The sequence below is a fragment of the Delphinus delphis genome, chromosome 19 (genome assembly GCF_949987515.2).
Source record: "Delphinus delphis chromosome 19, mDelDel1.2, whole genome shotgun sequence".
NCBI classification, from domain to species: Eukaryota; Metazoa; Chordata; class Mammalia; order Artiodactyla; family Delphinidae; genus Delphinus; species Delphinus delphis.
In genome coordinates, this window is record NC_082701.1 from 19,882,222 (window position 1) to 19,900,276 (window position 18,055).

At 57.6% G+C, this 18,055-nt stretch overlaps 1 protein-coding gene across 1 annotated transcript; it reads left to right on the forward strand.

Annotated features, from left to right (window-relative positions):
* The first annotated feature begins 186 nt into the window (after positions 1-186).
* On the forward strand, positions 187-17,398 carry KCNH4 (potassium voltage-gated channel subfamily H member 4). Its single transcript, XM_059998463.1, has 17 exons — positions 187-271; positions 2,162-2,395; positions 2,716-2,862; positions 2,989-3,113; positions 3,890-4,133; positions 4,433-4,590; positions 7,273-7,480; positions 8,523-8,717; positions 9,155-9,354; positions 10,938-11,187; positions 11,736-11,980; positions 12,641-12,679; positions 12,859-13,211; positions 13,477-13,583; positions 14,338-14,411; positions 15,655-16,357; positions 17,272-17,398. The coding sequence occupies exons 1-16, from the start codon at positions 196-198 to the stop codon at positions 16,048-16,050; spliced, it is 3,051 nt and encodes a 1,016-aa protein (XP_059854446.1). The 5' UTR covers positions 187-195; the 3' UTR covers positions 16,051-16,357; positions 17,272-17,398.
* Positions 17,399-18,055: the final 657 nt, after the last annotated feature.

Genomic DNA, 18,055 nt, shown 5'->3' on the forward strand with positions numbered 1-18,055 from the left:
GGGGGGACCGAGGCGGCGCCGAGACGAGCGGAGAGCTGCTGGATTCGGAGCAGAGAGGCGGCGGCGGCGCCGAGAGGGAGGGGAGGAGGCAGGCGGGCGCATGGGGCGCCCCGGCCTCGCCGGCAGCGCGCCCCCTCCGGCCCGGCCGCGCTGAACGCCCCCCGGCGCCGCGCCTCGAGCCCGCGCCGCGAGGCCATGCCGGTCATGAAGGGGTTACTGGCCCCGCAGAACACCTTCCTGGACACCATCGCCACCCGCTTCGACCGCACGCGTGAGTGGGCCGGAGGCTGAGGCTGGGGGTTCGAGCTAGGGGTTAAGTCTCCTTCGGCGCTGCGGGTCTCCTGGATATGGTGAGAGAGACCCGAGGGGAGGAGAGAGAGTGGAGTTGAGGGTCTAGGAACTCCCAGAGCCAAGCCGCGGTAAAGGAACAGGGCTGGGGGCGCCCTGGGAGGGGAGGCGGGCGAGGACCAAGAGTGTGTGGGGGGCCAAGGTTGGGGTTGTGTGACTGGAAGCAGGAAAGGCTCTTTGTGCGGCAAAGCGGAGAAGAGTCCTTGGGAGCCGCCCACTCGCGGGCTGAGCGCTGCTGGAGGCGTGTGAGGGGGTATCCAAGACGCGGAGGTGGGACGAAACGGGCAGACGCTCTGGGGTCTACTCCCAGACGACTCCAGCATCCACTTCCCTCAGAAGAAAAAAGAGAGAGAGAAAAGATCAGACTTCGGCAGGACCTAGCTTGGATTGAGGTCACGCGCCCCCGAGCCGTAGAGCTTCTGTGTCTGAGGGAGGTGAGGCAGGAAGAGGGGGGTGGTCTGTGTGACACAGGGAACTGCCTACACCCCCATCCCAGCTTGGGTTCCAGGTTCAGCACCTTGGACAGCCACAATCCTCCTTACCCGCCTCTTCTCCCGCCGTTCCCTTTTCCTACTTTGGTACTGAGAGATCTCCCCTTGCCCCCTTTGGGACACCCTGGCTGGGATCTGGCAGGTGGGGGGAGCGGTACCTGAGGGCGGAAACCGAGCCGCCGGGGCCCTACCCGCCTCCCCACCCCGCCCCCCCACACACCTCCCTTGTTTCCATAGCGCCCATCACCCAGGCAACGGGCCTGGGATGGAAGAAGGAGGCTGCTTGCCCAGGGCCCAGCGCCTCCCAGGCTTCTGCAGTATCCCCATCAGTCGCTCCACCCCCAGACACTCAGCCCTCCTAGCGCCCCAGAACTGGTTGTGTCTCAGATCCCTTCCCTCAGCTGAGACTGTCCCTAGATGGCCCACAGAGCCCCCCTGAGGCCTCCCGCCCATTGGAGCTGGAGGGAGCCAGCTCAGGTTCTGTTGCTGGGGTTGCTGAAGCCACACCTTCATTGCTCAAGCCTGTCAGACTTTGAGCACTGGGACAGACCCTCTGAAATTAGCTAAGGGATGCTAAAAAGAGGACCTTTCCTGAAAGGCAGGGAATAAGGATGCTACTCATCACTGTCTTTTTCCCCCAACAAAGGAGGTTTGTGAGTTTGGATAACTCTGCCTTTGCGTCTCCTATCAATAAAGTGGGCACGATCTCACCAGAATCTCTGCCCTGTTCACTCTCTAATAGGATGATAGGACAGTGGCTATGGATGTGCTTTGAAAGCTGGGCGAATGTGGGGCATCAGTTCACCTTCTCAGTGTAACACTTACTATGTGCCAGGACTTGTTCTTCCCAGGTAACTCATGTAACTCTCACACCAACCATGCAAGGAAGATATATTATCCCCCACTTTTCACATAAGGAAGCTGAGTCACAGAAGAGTTCATTAACTTGCCCAAGGTTACACAGTCAGTAAGTGGCAGAGGTGGGTGCTGGAGCCCATGCCCTTACCATGCTGTGCTGCCTCCTACGGTAACAGCTCACCAGCTTGAAGGCAGGAGGATGAACCTCATGACTTCTCGGGGTTCCTTTTCCAACCCCCTAGTAGCCCCTCTCCCAATCCTCCCACCCTTAAGTCCTTGTCCTTTTGCTCTATCTCTTCTTACTCTCATTTCAGAATATTCCAAAGGGGATCCAGGAATCACATGGGAGCCTGGGAAGTTTCTGGCTCTGGGATCTCTGACCACAGCTTGGGGGAGGTATGGCCCACCTGGAAGCTGAGCTCTCCTTCTGGCCTTGACCTGACCTTGACCTCTTCTTCCCACAGACGGCAACTTCCTGCTGGCCAACACACAGGGCCCACGGGGCTTTCCCATTGTCTACTGCTCCGACGGCTTCTGTGAGCTCACAGGCTACGGCCGCACTGAGGTCATGCAGAAAACCTGCAACTGCCGTTTCCTCTACGGTCCAGAGACCAGTGAGCCAGCCCTGCAGAGGCTGCACAAGGCCCTGGAGGGCCATCAGGAGCACCGGGCTGAAATCTGCTTCTACCGAAAGGATGGTGAGGGGGCCTAGCCTGCCCTGCAGTCCTGCCCAGACCACAGGCCTTAGCCAGAGTCCACTTGGCACAGTGGAAGCCTGGGTGCTGGTCCCCACACTGCCACAAGCTGACTGTGTGACACTGAGTGCATCCCCGACCCTCTCTGGGCCGTGGTTCTCCCATCAGGAAGGTGAAGGAGATAGCTGACATAATCTCTGGGCTTCTTCCCAGCACTAAACCTTGGCCAAGCCCTTTGACTATGCCCAGGAACCAAGGGGGATGAGAGAGAAAGAGATGCCATGGGCTGCTCACCCTCTTCCTCCATCTCTCCACACCTACAGGCTCAGCTTTTTGGTGCCTCCTGGACATGATGCCCATCAAGAATGAGATGGGGGAGGTTGTACTTTTCCTCTTTTCCTTCAAGGACATCACTCAGAGTGGAGGCCCAGGACTTGGCCCCCCAGGAGGCCACAGAGACAGTAATCATGGTAACTGCAAGTCTGGGGAGAAGGCATGAATGATCAGAAGTCCTTGCCCAGGGTCACAGAAGACCTCTCCCTACTCAGCCTCATGGGATGCGCCCCCACTTATCTCCGTACCCTTCTTCCCAACAGAAAAGTCCCTTGGTAGGAGGGGAGCCAGCTCGAGACTTCGATCCACCAGGAGGCAGAGCCATACTGTCCTACACCGACTGACTGGCCACTTTGGCCGCCGGGGCCAGGGAGGCATGAAAACCAATGTGAGTCCTATCTCCACCCCAGCATCTTCCAGCCGTGTTTCTGAGGCACCCTTGTTACTGTGTCTCTGTTTCTCTGTCTGTTTGATCTCCCTCCAGAGGCTTTTTCCTCTGTCCGTCCATTTCTCATGTACGGTTCTCTGCTCTATCCCATGTTCCCCCACATCTCCTTCCATCCCCATCTCCCTTGCTTCCTTGTGATTGCCAATACCCTGCTCTGATGATGTCACAAGGGGGGCACAAAATCACTAACTGTGGTTCCAGGGAGAAAGCCCCCACTGGGGGCCTGGCATCTAGCCCTGTGTACCACTCCTAGGACCCTGATGAAGCCACGGGTCTCCAACCATCTGTGCAGTGTGTTATGGCTACAGCGAGTGGGGTGCACCATGCCATCCTCCCCTCATCCCTGGGGTATACTCATCCTCCACTGCACCCCTAGAACCCAAGAGGAACTTGAAGGAGAAGCTAGTGACCTCTCAAGCCAGGGCTTGTGCCTGATTTGTCATAATCACCTTCTCAAGCAAGGTGAAGGTCAAGCCTTAGAAATACCTACCCCCACAAAAAACATGATTGATTCAAAAGGGGGCCTGAGCAGTAAGTTGGCAGAGGAAGGAGGTGTCAGGTGCCAGCCCCGACCCCCTCTCCTGCACGTTCTAGCTCCTCTCGTGGTCACGCCTGCAGTGCCCACTCTCCGCTTCCCCACTCCTTACCTCTCCCTCCCCCCAACCTTGGCTCCTCTTTCCCCCGAGTGTCCCCAACCGCCACCCCTCTCCCCTTAGAACGTGTTTGAGCCAAAGCCATCAGTGCCCGAATACAAGGTGGCCTCCGTGGGGGGGTCCCGCTGCCTCCTCCTCCACTACAGCGTGCCCAAGGCCATCTGGGACGGCCTCATCCTCCTCGCCACCTTCTACGTAGCGGTCACTGTCCCCTACAATGTCTGCTTCTCGGATGATGACGACACCCCCATCACTTCCCGACACACCCTTGTCAGCGACATCGCCGTGGAGATGCTCTTCATCCTCGGTTAGATGCTCTGCCCCACGTACCCTGGCTGGTGGGCTGGAGGGACCCACTCATCCAAGCCTCGCTCCATCCTGGGCCTGCAGGACCCAGGCAGTCAGAGCCTACCCATTTCTGGGTCTTTTAGTCCTCATGGTCCGTGAGCCCTGACCCCTGACCCCTGGAGACTTCAGCCTTCAGACCTCTCTTCCCTAAGGACCAGCCTGAAGCCCAATGCATCTTCCCCATTCCTGCGTCCACCTCCATTCTGAGTCTCTTGCCCTTGGCCAAGGCCCCCTAGTAACAGCCTCTTGCACCCCCAGATATCATCCTGAACTTCCGCACCACCTATGTGTCCCAGTCCGGCCAAGTGGTCTCTGCTCCTCGTTCTATTGGCCTCCACTATCTGGCCACCTGGTTCTTTGTTGACCTCATTGCCGCTCTGCCTTTTGACCTGCTTTACGTCTTCAACATCACCGTGGTAAGTGTTCCCTGTCCCACCTTGCAGCCTAGCTGCCCAACTTCAGCACAGCATCTCCCATTAAGGGACCCACCTCAGTCCCAGACTCAGTCATCTGCGAATATTTGTCAGGCATCTGTGATGGGCAGAGCCCAGCGCTAGAAGCTGAGAAGGGTCCGAGAGGGTCTGTGCTCTTGGGGAGCTCAGCTCACAATCTCTGAGGGAAGCTGTGACAAATGAAAAGCTAAGTAGGGCTACCAAGGCGGCATTGGTCTGAAGCCAAATGAGTGGCACTTTTCACATTTCTATTTAACAAACAAAGGATGAGCATTTAGCTGTCTGCAAAGCACTGTGTGTGGCATGGTCACTGTGGAGAAAAGTGGTAAGAATTCAGCCTCTCGGTAGCTAAGCTGGTGGGAACAGCAGGAACAGAAGAGCTGAATGGAGTGCAAGATGGGACCAAGGTATTGCTGCGTGGGGGCTGGGCACGGAGCTAGCCGACCTTGGAGTTCCAGGCTGGAACGTGGGCTCCCGCAAAAATGATCTGAAATCTGGCCAGTGCCTAGGAAGCCAAAGCATGGCAGATGGGCAGAGGCTAGGGTGGTCTGGGAAGGGTTCCTGTGGGAGGAGGTGAGAGCAGAGCTAGACCTTAGACAGACTAGGACCTGACTGGCAGGAGACAAGAAGAGGGAGCATCTGGGGGGAGCATAGTAAGCCAGGACAGGGAGGTAGAGGCTGCGGAGTGGATTCGGAGGCGGAGAGTCCCAGGACCTTCATCCTCCCAGCTCCCCGGGGACTGCCTGGAGGCGCCCTAGGTGGTCAGCTCTGAACCTAGCTGGCAGATACTAGGTCTTCTCTGGCCCAGGGAGAGGGAGTCCCACCCTGTGTCCCCAGACCCCCTTGGTTGCTGAGTGGGGAGGTGGGGAGCAGTTTCCCTGTGTGCTCCTCTCCCTGCCACCCTCAGCTATAGCGGGAAGCCACCTACACGCAGCCGGATTTAACCAGCCGCCAACGGGCTGTGGGCCTCTTCTCCTGGCTGTGTACACGTGTGTGCACGCTCCCACACACGTGCATGTGGGTGTGTCTGCCCTGAGGCTCCAGCCATTCCAAGCAGGGCTCCCCACCCCTCCCCTGAGTGCACCCCCGGCCCCCCGGGTTTTGTGCCCACCAGGCAGTTCCCCCTCCTCTGGTACTTTCAGGACCACTTTACAGTTTACTAAGTTCTTCCACACATCATCACATATGAAGCTCACAGTAACCCTTCAGGGCCGATTCTCGTATCTCTCTTTCTCAGAGGCAGATGCAGAGGCTCAGAGAGGTTGAGTGGCTTGTTGAAGGTCACACAGCTAGCAGTGGCAGGCAGGAGACTGGAACCAGGTCTCTAGACTCCTGGTCTGGTATTCTTTCCAGCGTGCTACCCTGCTTCCTGGGAAACCAGGGTACCTGAGCGGATGGCCTGGCATGAGGGGAGAGGAGGAGCAATGTGGGGCTGGAGCGAGGCCGAGCAAAGACGGAGGAGAAGTGGGCACCGGCAGAGTTGTGGACTTGAAGGAGCCAGGCCTGAGACATTCTGGTCCAAGGAGAATGAGAGGAGGGCCCCAAGGGAGCGGGGCCCAGGGGCAGGTGACAAAGGGAAGCCTTGAAGAACTCAAGGTTGGAGTCAGGAGCTCTGGAAGCTGGGGGCAGGCATTAAGCCCTGGAGAGGGTCCATGTGGGGGAAAAAAAGCCACCTCCTCTGCAACTCCCTTGCCTAAAATTAGAGAAAATGGCAGGCAGTGACTCAGGAGCTGTGTAGGGCCAGGGCTATGGGGGATGCTCCTGGAGGCCCCTGAAAGGACAGTGAAGGGCCTTCATACCGAGATCCCCAGACGCTGCCCCAGAGCCCCCAGCCCTAGCCCCCAAGCTGCCCCACCCAGAGTAGCAAGAAGATAAGCCCCCACCTGCTCATCATCTAAGACTGGAAGGCTAATCAAAGCACAACGAAAGCAGAGTGGTAACGTTAGCTAACGTTTACAGGACCCTTGCCAGGTGCCACTAGCTCCATCAACCCTCAGTGAACCCCACAGGGCCTGAGACCTCACAGCCCAAGCACCCTCATCCCTGCTCTCCTTCCCTCAACATTTCGGTGTGACCCTCTCATCTGCAGCTGACCCACAAGGGGCGAGGTCCCTAAACCTTCCCCTGTCCACAGCTGATTGTACGTAGGACACTGGGGACTTTGAGCACGGGCCAGAGATCTTTCTGTCTGTTGCCCCGCTTCTGACCCAGACTTGCCCTTTCACCAGCTGAGGTGCTAAGAGGCAGTAGAGCACAAAACGGACTTTGGTGTCATCTCAGATTTGAGTCTCAGCTCCATCATTTCCTTGATCTGTGACCTTGAGCAAGTAAGTAGTAGCCTCTCTGAGCCTTAGTTTACTCCTCTGCAATCTGGGAATGATGATGATAATTGGACTGAAGGCATACTTTTTTAATGAGGATGACAAATACTTAGCCCAGCGCCTGACACACGTAATACTTACTGTTAGCCATTGTTAGTTTCAGTGTTACCCTCTCCCCCCTGCATTTCCTGGTCACCTTCTCAGCACAGCAGGGATACTTTTCCTGGGGCAGCTTCCCCTAGCTCCGGGGCATCTGGTGGCAAGGCGCTGGCAAGGGACGTGGGGTGCCCGCTGACAGTCTCCCCCACCGCACTCGCTCCCGCAGACGTCGCTGGTGCACCTGTTGAAGACAGTGCGGCTGCTGCGGCTGCTACGGCTGCTGCAGAAGCTGGAGCGGTACTCGCAGTGCAGTGCCGTGGTTCTCACGCTGCTCATGTCCATCTTTGCGCTCCTTGCCCACTGGATGGCCTGCGTCTGGTATGTCGTCGGGCGCCGGGAGATGGAGGCCAACGACCCGCTGCTCTGGGACATCGGTGAGCCATTGACCCCAGGCTTTCACTGACCACCCATCCACCTTCCCTGTCCACACAGGCCCCCAAGCTGACACCTCCACCAGGATCCCCACCCCTACTCCACATTCCTCCACTCATCCGATAAACATGCACGAGCTCCTTGCCGGATCAGGCTTGGGAATACTGATTTGAAGCCATGGGCTCTGCCTTGGGGGGACTGACAGCATAGCAGGGGCGCAAGACCAGTGACAGGCAATCAAAATACAGTATGGGAAACACTCTGAAGGTGGGGAGGTGTTCTGGGCAGAGGCTAAGTACCCCTGACAGGACTCATCTGGTGGCTCCCCACTGCCCTCAAAGTCAAGTCCACCCTCAGTCCACACGGTACATGGGCCTGCAGCCCTCCCTACCCCTACCTGACTTCCCTTCCTCCGAGGCCCCCTCTGCTGCTGCCACCCTGGCCTCCCTCCAGCACCCAGGATGTACTGCTTTCTCACTTTGGGCCTTGAACGTGTTTTCCTCTCTGGAATCCTCTCTCTTTTGTCTTCCCTCCCTTCTTCCTAAGCCACTTTTCTATCCTTGTGGTCTCAACTAAAATGCTCTATCTTAAGGGAGTCCTTCAGGAACCATACCCCCACCAAACTGGGTTGGCTCCCCCTAACCCATTATGATTCCCGAAGACATACTTCCTTTTTAGTAGCTGCTTTCCACCTGTGATGATTTATTTCATGTCTTTCCCCTCCAGACTGTAAGTTCCACCAGGGCAGGGAGCGTGTTTGGGTCAAGTCCCAGCACCCTGGGACACAGGAAGCGCTTAATAAACTATTAGGCACTGGAAGGGGCCCCTAAACAGTCAGCTGTGTAGGGAGTTGGTAGCCTTGAACTGCAACGGTAACCACTTCACCGTGGGGTGGCCGGGGCACGGGCTGCTCCTCGCATTTCTTGTGCAAACCTCCCCTCGCCTCTGTAAATACTCGACCAAGGTCAAGTGAAGGCAGTTCAAGGAAACCCCACCCTCCCCTGCTCGCGCAGCCGGGGCTCCTTGCATCCCTCCACCCCCTAGGCTGGTTGCACGAGCTGGGCAAGCGGCTGGAGGTGCCCTACGTCAACGGCTCTGCGGGTGGCCCGTCGCGGCGCAGCGCCTACATCGCTGCGCTCTACTTCACGCTGAGCAGCCTCACGAGCGTGGGCTTCGGCAACGTGTGCGCCAACACTGACGCCGAGAAGATCTTCTCCATCTGCACGATGCTCATAGGCGGTGAGGCCGGGCCTGCCAAGCCCCCGGGGTGGCCCTGCTAAGCCCAGCGTGTGGGTGGGGAAACTGAGGCCCAGGGAAGGCAAGGAGTCCACCCACGACCAGACACGCGTGCATTTATTCATAGGTGTTTGCTCAGCACCTGCTACGTGCTGGCCCTGGGGGGATGCCACAAACAGGAGGGTCTCTTGCAAAAGGAATGGGAAGCCCAAGTGCATGACTTCATGGGGCGGGCGGGCGGGCATGAGAGGAGCATCGAGTCTGACCCCTCTCAGGACCGCCCTCTGTTCCCCGCCCCAACCCAGCACCTAGGCACGCAGGAGCCCACTGGTTCACCTGCCCCTCCCCCAGGAATCCCGAGACCCATCCAGGGCAGGGGGAGTTGCGGGGGGAGGAGGCCGGAGGGGTGGCCGCCCCTGACTGACTGCTGTGCGCCGCAGCGCTGATGCACGCAGTGGTGTTCGGGAACGTGACGGCCATCATCCAGCGCATGTACTCGCGCCGCTCCCTCTACCACAGCCGCATGAAGGACCTCAAGGACTTCATCCGCGTGCACCGCCTGCCCCGGCCGCTCAAGCAGCGCATGCTCGAGTACTTCCAGACCACGTGGACAGTCAACAGCGGCATCGACGCCAACGAGGTAGTGCGCGGGGCTCCCGGTGGTACCCAGCGCGCGGAGGTAAAGTGGGAAAGGGGTCGCTGCCTCTCAGCGTTTGGGATGGAGGCAAATGGGGTGCAGGGAGACGAGGTGCTGTTCACAAGGGCACGCACCCACCGGAATCCACATCCCTTTTCCTCTACACATGGCTAATGCCATGCTCCTTTCAGCCACCATCTTCGAGCACCTGCTTCCGGCCAGTCTCTGTGCTGGACACAGGGGGTTGCGGAACGATTACCCCCAGCCCTTGCCCTCGGGAAGGCACCCGTCTGGTGAGGGAGGCAGATGGGTAAACAAATAGTTACGCTGTGAATGGGACTGTACTGGAGGGACTTGGTGCAGTGGGTCCCTCATTGTGTCTGGGCCTAGAGGAGGCAGGGGAGGTGTCACAGAAGAGGCGACATCGTGAAGGACAAGAAGAAAATTGGCCTGGGGCCAGAAGGCCGTTCCAGGCAGTAAGAGCAGTAGGAACACAGGTCTGGAAAGATTGACGCAAAAGAGCAGGGTGAACTGAAAATAGTTCAGCGAGCCTTCAGGAAAGGGTGTGTGCGCGCTGTGGAGGGGTGAGGGACAGAGGAGTGAAGAGACCAGGCTGGGGAGGCGGGCAGGCCCAGCTCATGCATGGCCTTGGATTTAGATTTTATCCTGCCACATTTTTAGGCTGGGGAGTGGCCTGTAGATCCAGGAGGTATTTCTGAGAGCAGGAGCCTTGGGACTTGGTGATGCGCTGGTTGCAGGAAAGGAGCTCAAAGTGATTCTCAGGTTTCTGGTTTTGGCCGAGGGTGGGATGGAGGCATTACAGGAGGAAGATTGGACTTAGGGGTGAAAGTGAGAGTCCAGGGTTGGGCCATGATGAGGGTGTGGTGCCTATGGGGGATCCAGGTGGAGGTGGGTAGTTGAAAATACAGGTCTGGACCCAGAGATAGGGCTCCGGGTTCACGGGGAGGTAGAAGTCCTGGCTCGTTGCCATGATGCAGGGAGAGTGTGGACAGTGAGAAGACAGCTGAGGAAGAGGAGCCTGGGGAAGAAAGGGGGACAAGAGGGAGAGGTGACCAAGCCAGGGTGGCCGAGGGGCTCCATAAGACGAGGATGGAACCAAACCATGAACGTTAAGTTTGGCTCCTGGGAGGTCATTGGTAAAATTCAAGGTCTAGTGTAACCCTGCGTTTTACAGATGGGGATACTGAGGCCCAGAGAGAGGAAATGGATTGCCCAAAGTCCACAGGGATTTATGCAGAGCTGATTTCTAGTCTCCTGACTTCCAGTTGAAGGCTGACCTACCAGGGATGGTCCTTGCATACATGGGGTTGAGTAACCAGGATGTGTGAGTGACCAGTGTGTGTAGCTGTGAGCAGTGGACAGACAGGAGAAGACCTAGTCTCTGCCCCAGGACTTGGGTTGGGAGGTCCACACACAAGTCAAATTGAGGTGAGACACACAGAAGTCTTCCTAAAGGTCAGAAATGGGTAACTTGAGCTCTGTCCTTGGAGACAGCACAGCATATCTGTAGAGCTCAAGTAGCAGCTTCAGGGGGATGGCCAGAATGACTTATGCCCCTTATGCAGTTACTGCGTGACTTCCCAGACGAGCTGAGAGCTGACATTGCTATGCACCTGAATCGGGACATCCTGCAGCTGCCGCTGTTTGGAGCAGCGAGCAGGGGCTGCCTGCGGGCCCTCTCCCTGCACATCAAGACCTCGTTCTGCGCTCCGGGCGAGTACCTGTTGCGCCGCGGGGATGCCCTGCAGGCGCACTACTATGTCTGCTCCGGCTCACTGGAGGTGCTCCGGGACAACATGGTGCTGGCCATCCTGGGTGAGGATCCCACCACCACCCTCTACCTACCCCAAAACCTTCCCACAGAGGCCTTGGGAGTAGCCAGGAATCTAGGGACTGGGTACTCTCTCTTGGTCCCCGCATCCTACCACCATCCCCTTTAGACCATACCCCTTGGGCTCTCCCCTACTCCCAGTGGCCATCCCTGAACCCATCAACCCTTCCCCAGTGACTGTCCCCCAAGTCAACTGATCCTTTCCCATTGCACCATCTCCAATTCCACTGACCCTTTTCCATCGACCCTTGACTCCATTGACTTCTACCCTTTAACTGACCCTTCTGGCCATTCTTTATTGATCATCCAATTCCATCGATCATTTCTCCAGCTTTACTGACATCCCCAATTGACTGTCTCCCAACTTCACCAGTCATTCTCCACTGACCTTCTGCCGACTCCATTATTTCCACCAATCCCATCGATTGACCCCGCTTCAGCCATCCTTCAAACACATTGACCATCCCTCATTACCACTAATATCCTCTTGGTCCCTCTGCCCCAGCTGTCTGTCCGCATCTCTTACCCACAGGAAAAGGAGACCTGATTGGGGCAGATATCCCTGAGCCAGGGCAGGAGCCTGGGTCAGGCACAGCTCCAAGCTGCGTGCTGAAGACCAGCGCCGACGTGAAGGCACTGACCTACTGTGGCCTGCAGCAACTGAGCAGCCGAGGGCTGGCTGAAGTCCTGAGGCTCTATCCTGAGTACGGGGCTGCCTTCAGGGCTGGCCTGCGCCGGGACCTCACCTTCAACCTGCGCCAGGGCTCTGACACCAATGTATGTAGACTCCCTATGGCCTCCTCCTCTCTGAGGTCGCCTCCTTCAAAGTAGACCACCCCCCAGCCCCAGAGAAAGCCTCACGAATTCCTTCCACCCTGAAAACATCACCTCTCAACTCCAGCCACCCCCTTCCATTGCCCCTTCCATGCTTAACATCTTCCAACCCACTGACCCTACTCCACTGGCCATTATCCAACCCCATGGACCATGGCTCACCACGTGTACTTCCAACTCTACTGACCCATCTCCTGTTGGCCCCGCTTCTGCCTCACTCCAGACTCCTCAAAGGACCCACCCCCCCACTTCGTGTGCTTCTCCTCCATCAGTTCCCTCCCTCTCTGGACTGGGCCTTATCCCCTGGGGCTTCCTCTTCTCCACTCACCAAATGTTTCCTGGGCCCGTTTTGGTTTAGGCTCTGGGCCAAGTCTGTAGTTTACACCTTAGACCTTGGTCTTTTACTGCTTTTCAGACTTATGTTGCCACTCAGGATTTCTCTGAGTCAGAGTTGGGGGTATCTCTGACTCAATTCCACAAAAAGGCCCCACATTCTCAAACCCCACGACACTGATGGGTGAGACTAGGAGGTGGTGCACCGGGGGAGCCGGGAGGTGTGAGTCAGCCTGAACCCCGCCCCCCCCACCCCCCGTGTTCCTGCAGGGCCTCTGCCGCTTCTCCAGATCCCCTCGCCTCTCCCAGGTAACGCACCCTTCCTTGCATGGGAGAAGACGGGAGTGGGGGGCACCTTTCCTCGGCCGCTGTGCTCCAGGGTGAAGGGAGAGGGGATGGAGAGCGGCAACCGCCAGTGAAGGCTGTTGCTTACTGAAGGCGCCTGTTGGTCACTGCCCCGTGACATCAGCTGCCCCCTCTGCCCACAGACCCGCTCGGAAAGCCTGGGCTCCTCCTCAGACAAGACCCAGCCATCCGTCACAGAGGCTGAGGCTGGGGCCGAGCCTGGAGGTGGTCCCAGGCCCCGGCGGGCCCTCCTGCTGCCCAACCTCAGCCCAGCACGGCCCCGGGGCTCCCTGGTCAGCCTTTTGGGGGAGGAGCTGCCCCCATTCTCAGCCCTTGTCTCCTCTCCTTCCTTGTCCCCGACCCCTTCCCCTGCCCTGGCTGGCCGGGGCCACAGCCCCTCCCCTCATGGCCTCCCCAGGGGCTCTGCTGCCTGGAAGCCCCCCCAGCTTCTCATTCCCCCACTGGGAACCTTTGGACCTCCGGACCTCAGTCCCCGGTGAGACGCCAGCCTCCCCTGCCTTCCCTATACCCCTGCTGGCTTCCAGAACCTTCTCTGGGCTCCGTCCCCAGCATTCTGACCAGTGCTCCTCCCCATGTGCCCACCCCGCCCTACCTGATCCACCGCAGCTTGCAACCCCACTCGTCTTTGACGGCTGCTCCTCCCCAGCTCCCTGGCACCGCAGCCCCTTTCACCCTCTGCCTGCTGTGCTCTGGCCCTTACGCTCTCCCTGTGGGACTGATGACCACTGCCTCCATCCCAGGATAGTGGATGGCATTGAGGACTCTGGCAGCACAGCAGAGGCCCCTACGTTCCGGTTCAGCAGGAGGCCTGAGCACCCTAGGCCTCACTCACAGGCCCCTCCTACAGGTAAGGGCCAGCAGTGGACTTCAACTCACGTCACCCATTCATCGGCCGTCCATCCATCCATCCCACATGTAGTAAGGGCTTACCAGCTGTCAGGTAGATGACCCAGACCTGGTCCACACTCCTAGCGAGCTTCCAGTCTAGTGGGGGAGACACCTGTGTACTCAGATAAACGATTCCAGAACAGGGTGCTAAGTGCCGTGACTGAGACAAAGAACAGGACTCTGAGGTAGGAGAGGAGGGAGCCTCTAACCCTGCCTCCTAGAGGAGGGGACACTAGAGGTGGGTCTTAAAGGGTGGGCAGGAGTTTGAGGGGTGGAGCAAGGCGGTTGGTGAAAGGTATAGAGGTATGACCAGAAGAGCAGTTGTGTTCAGATACCGAAGAGAAGGGACTTCCCTGGCAGTCCAGTGGTTAAGACTCCGCGCTCCCAATGCAGGGGGCACGGGTTCGATCCCTGGTCAGGGAACTAAGATCCCAATGCAGGGGGCATGCCACATGGTGCGGCCTAAAAAAAAAAAACAAAACAAAACAGATAGCAAAGAGAAGCTCCATGCTTCTCCATGGGGTGGAGTGGGGAGGGGCTGGGGAAGTGATAGGGCCACGAAACCATCCTGAAGAGCTTGGGTTTCCCAGCATCCTGACCCCAGAACGTCCTCTCCCCTTGCCCTCTGCCTGCCCAGTGAAGGGCCCAGCCCAGGCTGTAGACTTGAGCTCCCTGTACTCACCCAGCATCCCTTCTCCCCACTCCGTCTGCAGGGACCATGCCCAGCCGGGAAGTGGCCACTGAGGCCGAGGAGGTGAAGGAAAAGGTCTGCAGGCTGAACCAGGAGGTGGGTTGGGGCTGGCCCCTCCCCTCCAACCTTGGGATCAGAGATGTGCTTAGTATAGGAGCATTTCAAAGGGTTTGGAGCCAGAGTCCTGAATTTGGATATTCACACTAGCTGGGAGACCTTGGGCAAGTCCCACAATCACTCTGAACTTCAACTTCCTCATCTGAAAATGGGGAAATCAATACGTTCTTCCCAGAGTTGTTGTGAGGTTGAGATGAGGGCGCATACATGCCTGGCCCAGTCCCTGGCACACCGTAAGTACTCAGGGACAGCTACTTCCATCCCTCCAACTGGCTCAGGTGGTCCAGCCAGAAAAGAGGGCCTCTCCTCCCTCCACCGCCATGGGATTTGCTCCTGCAGGGACCCTCCCCCCACTAAGTTACATGCTCCAGTCCTTTCCGGCCCTCTCCCCCCGACGAGTGGGGCAGAGGACTGGGAGGCTGAGCAGGCCTTCAACCCCAGGGAACCTGGACCCTCAGGTCTGAATCCTGGTCAGAAAGAGCCCTGATCCTGTTTGCCCAGGCTGTGCCTCCGCCTCCCCCTCAGGGATGTCAGAGCTGCGTCCACAAAGCAGCCAGGTCAAGCCCTTGAGCCCTCGGGAGTGCTCGGGGCCTTCCCTGGGTTCTGATAAAGAGCAGGCATCCCACGGGGCGCACCTGGGCTGGGGCGGGCCCTGAGGCTGGGGGCGGAGCTAGCTCCGGTTTGGCAGGATTCAAGGTCAGCCCTGCTTCCGCATGCGGTTCTTCTAGACCAGTGGTTCCCCAACTTGGGTGTCCATCAGTACCCAGAGAACCTGTTAAAATGCAGACTCCTGGGCTTCACCCAATCTGGAATGTCTGGGGTGGGGCCCAGAGATTGGCATTTTGACAAGCTTTTCAGTTCATTCTGTACTCCCTGAAATTTGAAAAACGCTGAATAGACACTTGAGCTCGTGTGGTGTATCACCTGAGAGTAAGCCTGCATCTGTCACTTCGCAGCTGTGCGGCCTCTTTGAGCACATTTTTCTACATCTTGTCAAAGTGTGTATGGCGGGGAGTAGCAAGAGCTGTCGTCCCAAATCCTTTTTGGAAAGAGGCTGGGGTATTTACCTCTAGACAAAAATAACCCCTGTCCTGTCTTCTTCTCAGGGTGGCCATGAGCAGAGAGTGGGTACGAAAGAGCTTTGTAAGCTGTGGGAGGGAGTGCGCCTAGGAGGGCGGTGATTGTATGGCACCTGGGAGACAATGTGATGTGTTTTCAACAGATCTCCCGTCTCAACCGGGAAGTGTCTCAGCTTAGCCAGGAGCTTCGACACATGATGGACCTGCTACAGGCCAGGCTGGGTCCCCCAGGCCACCCAACAGTCTCGGCTTGGACCCCAGATCCTCCTTGCCCACCACAGAGGCCTCCATGCATCTCTCCCTGTTTGTCCAGACCACTGCCTGGCCTCCAGGATACTACCCTCGCTGAGGTCCACTGCCCAGCCAGTGTGGGGACAGCAGAGATGGGGGCTGCCCCCCCCGACCTGAGACCCTCCATGCTGTCCCCTTACCCCTCAGAGCCTGACCCTCTGAGACCCTCCCCAGTGCCAGAGGCCTTACCTCCGAACTCAAGCCTCATGAGGCACAGCTTCCGGTCCAGGTCAGACACGTTCCACTGACCCTGGCCACGGGCCCAGGCCCGTTTGGGGTGGGCACTGACGCCTGCCATCCAGGGAGGGGCTGGGCCCCTTGGCCTCCTGCCTTGGGTTAGCAGCCACCAGATGGTCTGGTTGGCTCTGGATTCTCTGACCTTTTTAACAAAGCCTGGTCACTTCTGACCCTTTGCCTTTTCCAAACCCTCCTCTATTCTCCTCTGTGAGGGGAGCCACCTGAGGCCGTGGAACCCAACAGGCATGAGATGGACCGCAGTGCCCACTGAGCTGGGCAGATGAGATGTCTGGCTTTCTCCCCAGGACCTGGAGGCAGGTAGAGATGGGGGAGCAGAGAGGGGAAGGGAAAAGCCCCCAGATCCAGCCTGGGAAATGAAGACTGAGGCAAGAGCAGGCAGGATCTTGGTGTCTACAGCAAGAGGGATGGATTGCAGATTCCAGTGCAGAGGTAGCTTAGTGATACCGTGAGGTCTTTTGTCCCAGCCCCCAGGTCTCTGCTGGAGACTTTGAAAGCAATGTTGCTTCCAGAGGGGTAGGTTTGAGATCCTGGCTGGCATTTTTTTTTTTTTTTTTTTTTTTGCTGCGCTGTGTGGCTTGTGGGACCTTAGTTCCCCAACCAGGGATCGAACCCCGGGCCCTCAGCAGTGAAAGCTCCCAGTCCTAACCACTGGACCACCAGGGAAGTCCCCTGGCTGACATTTGAGTAACCCAAGACTTCTTAGGCCTCCCACCATCAGCCCAAGCTGGAGGGGCTCACCTTCCCCACAGCTCACATAGGAAATGAACCGATGACCCCAGATATGCATTCTTTGACTCACAGCATTTTTTTCAAAATATGAATGAGTTGTCACACTGAAAATCAGGAGAGTTCACATAGAAATCCAGATATTCCAGCTTCTCTAAGCAAATTCGGGAGATCTGGCGACACTGGGCCAACGCCGCACCTGGTAATAATCAGCTGGTGTTGGGTGGCCACTGTCCTCTTTGGAAGAGACCTGCACTCTCCACTTCTTTGCAGTCCCCACATTCCTTGATCATCTCCTGACACCCAGCTAGCTTCCCTCATTTGAATTCTTTATCTGGTCTCTATGGGTATCTCAGTTTGCAATCCCTGCCTTAGAGTGTGCTCCCAGGTTCCTTTACCCCAGTGGGTGCCTTTTGGGCCCAGTAATGTCTATTTCTACCCCTGGGCCTGGGCCTGTCAACATCTTTGTTTCTGTCTCTCTGCAGGCCGACACTGAAAGTGGTCTCTTCTGCTGCCAGCAACTTGCAACAGTCCCAGCAGCACTCCTCCCCCTCCCCCACCCCCAGACCTCAGCCACGCCTGTTCTCCCCCTTCCAATATGGTCTCACTCAGGGCTCTGACTTCTTGAAAATTCACCCCGGTCTCCAGCTCTCCTTTACCACCCAACACCCTGGGCTCACTTTTGGATAGGAAATAAACTCTTTATTTTTGTAGTTTCTGGCTCTGGCTGTTTCTGGAGGTTGGTCTGATAGCCCCAGGGCTTTGGAGGAACCTACACAATAGTCACTCCCCCACAGTACCCCAGGGCCCTGTTGCTGTCTCTAGGAGGGCAAAGGTGCCAACCAATCCACTTGGTACCATGTTCACGCCACCAGAGGCCCCAGAGATGAGGCAGAAACCTTAATGAGTCACTATGGGCCCATTACACCCACCCTCCCCCCAACCTGGTCAAAGCCACAGATTCAGACACGGTATGTGGTAAGGGCCCTGACTCAGGTCCACCTCCAGTCCTGGAAAGGTGGCCCATGGGACTCCCCACCAATCCTGCATTAACCGATCCTCTACCTGTTGCAAGCTAGGTACAGCAGGGTCTGGAGGAAGCCCTTGTCACCAGCCAAGAACCTGCTAGGAATCCTGCTCTACCCCATCCCCTTGGCTCTCCTAAGGTCTCTCTTCTTTCTTAGCTTTCACTTCTCTGATGATCGCTGCAGGGGTGGATGTTATGGATGTTAGAAAGAGGTACCCTGGTGACCAGATGTGGGCAGCATT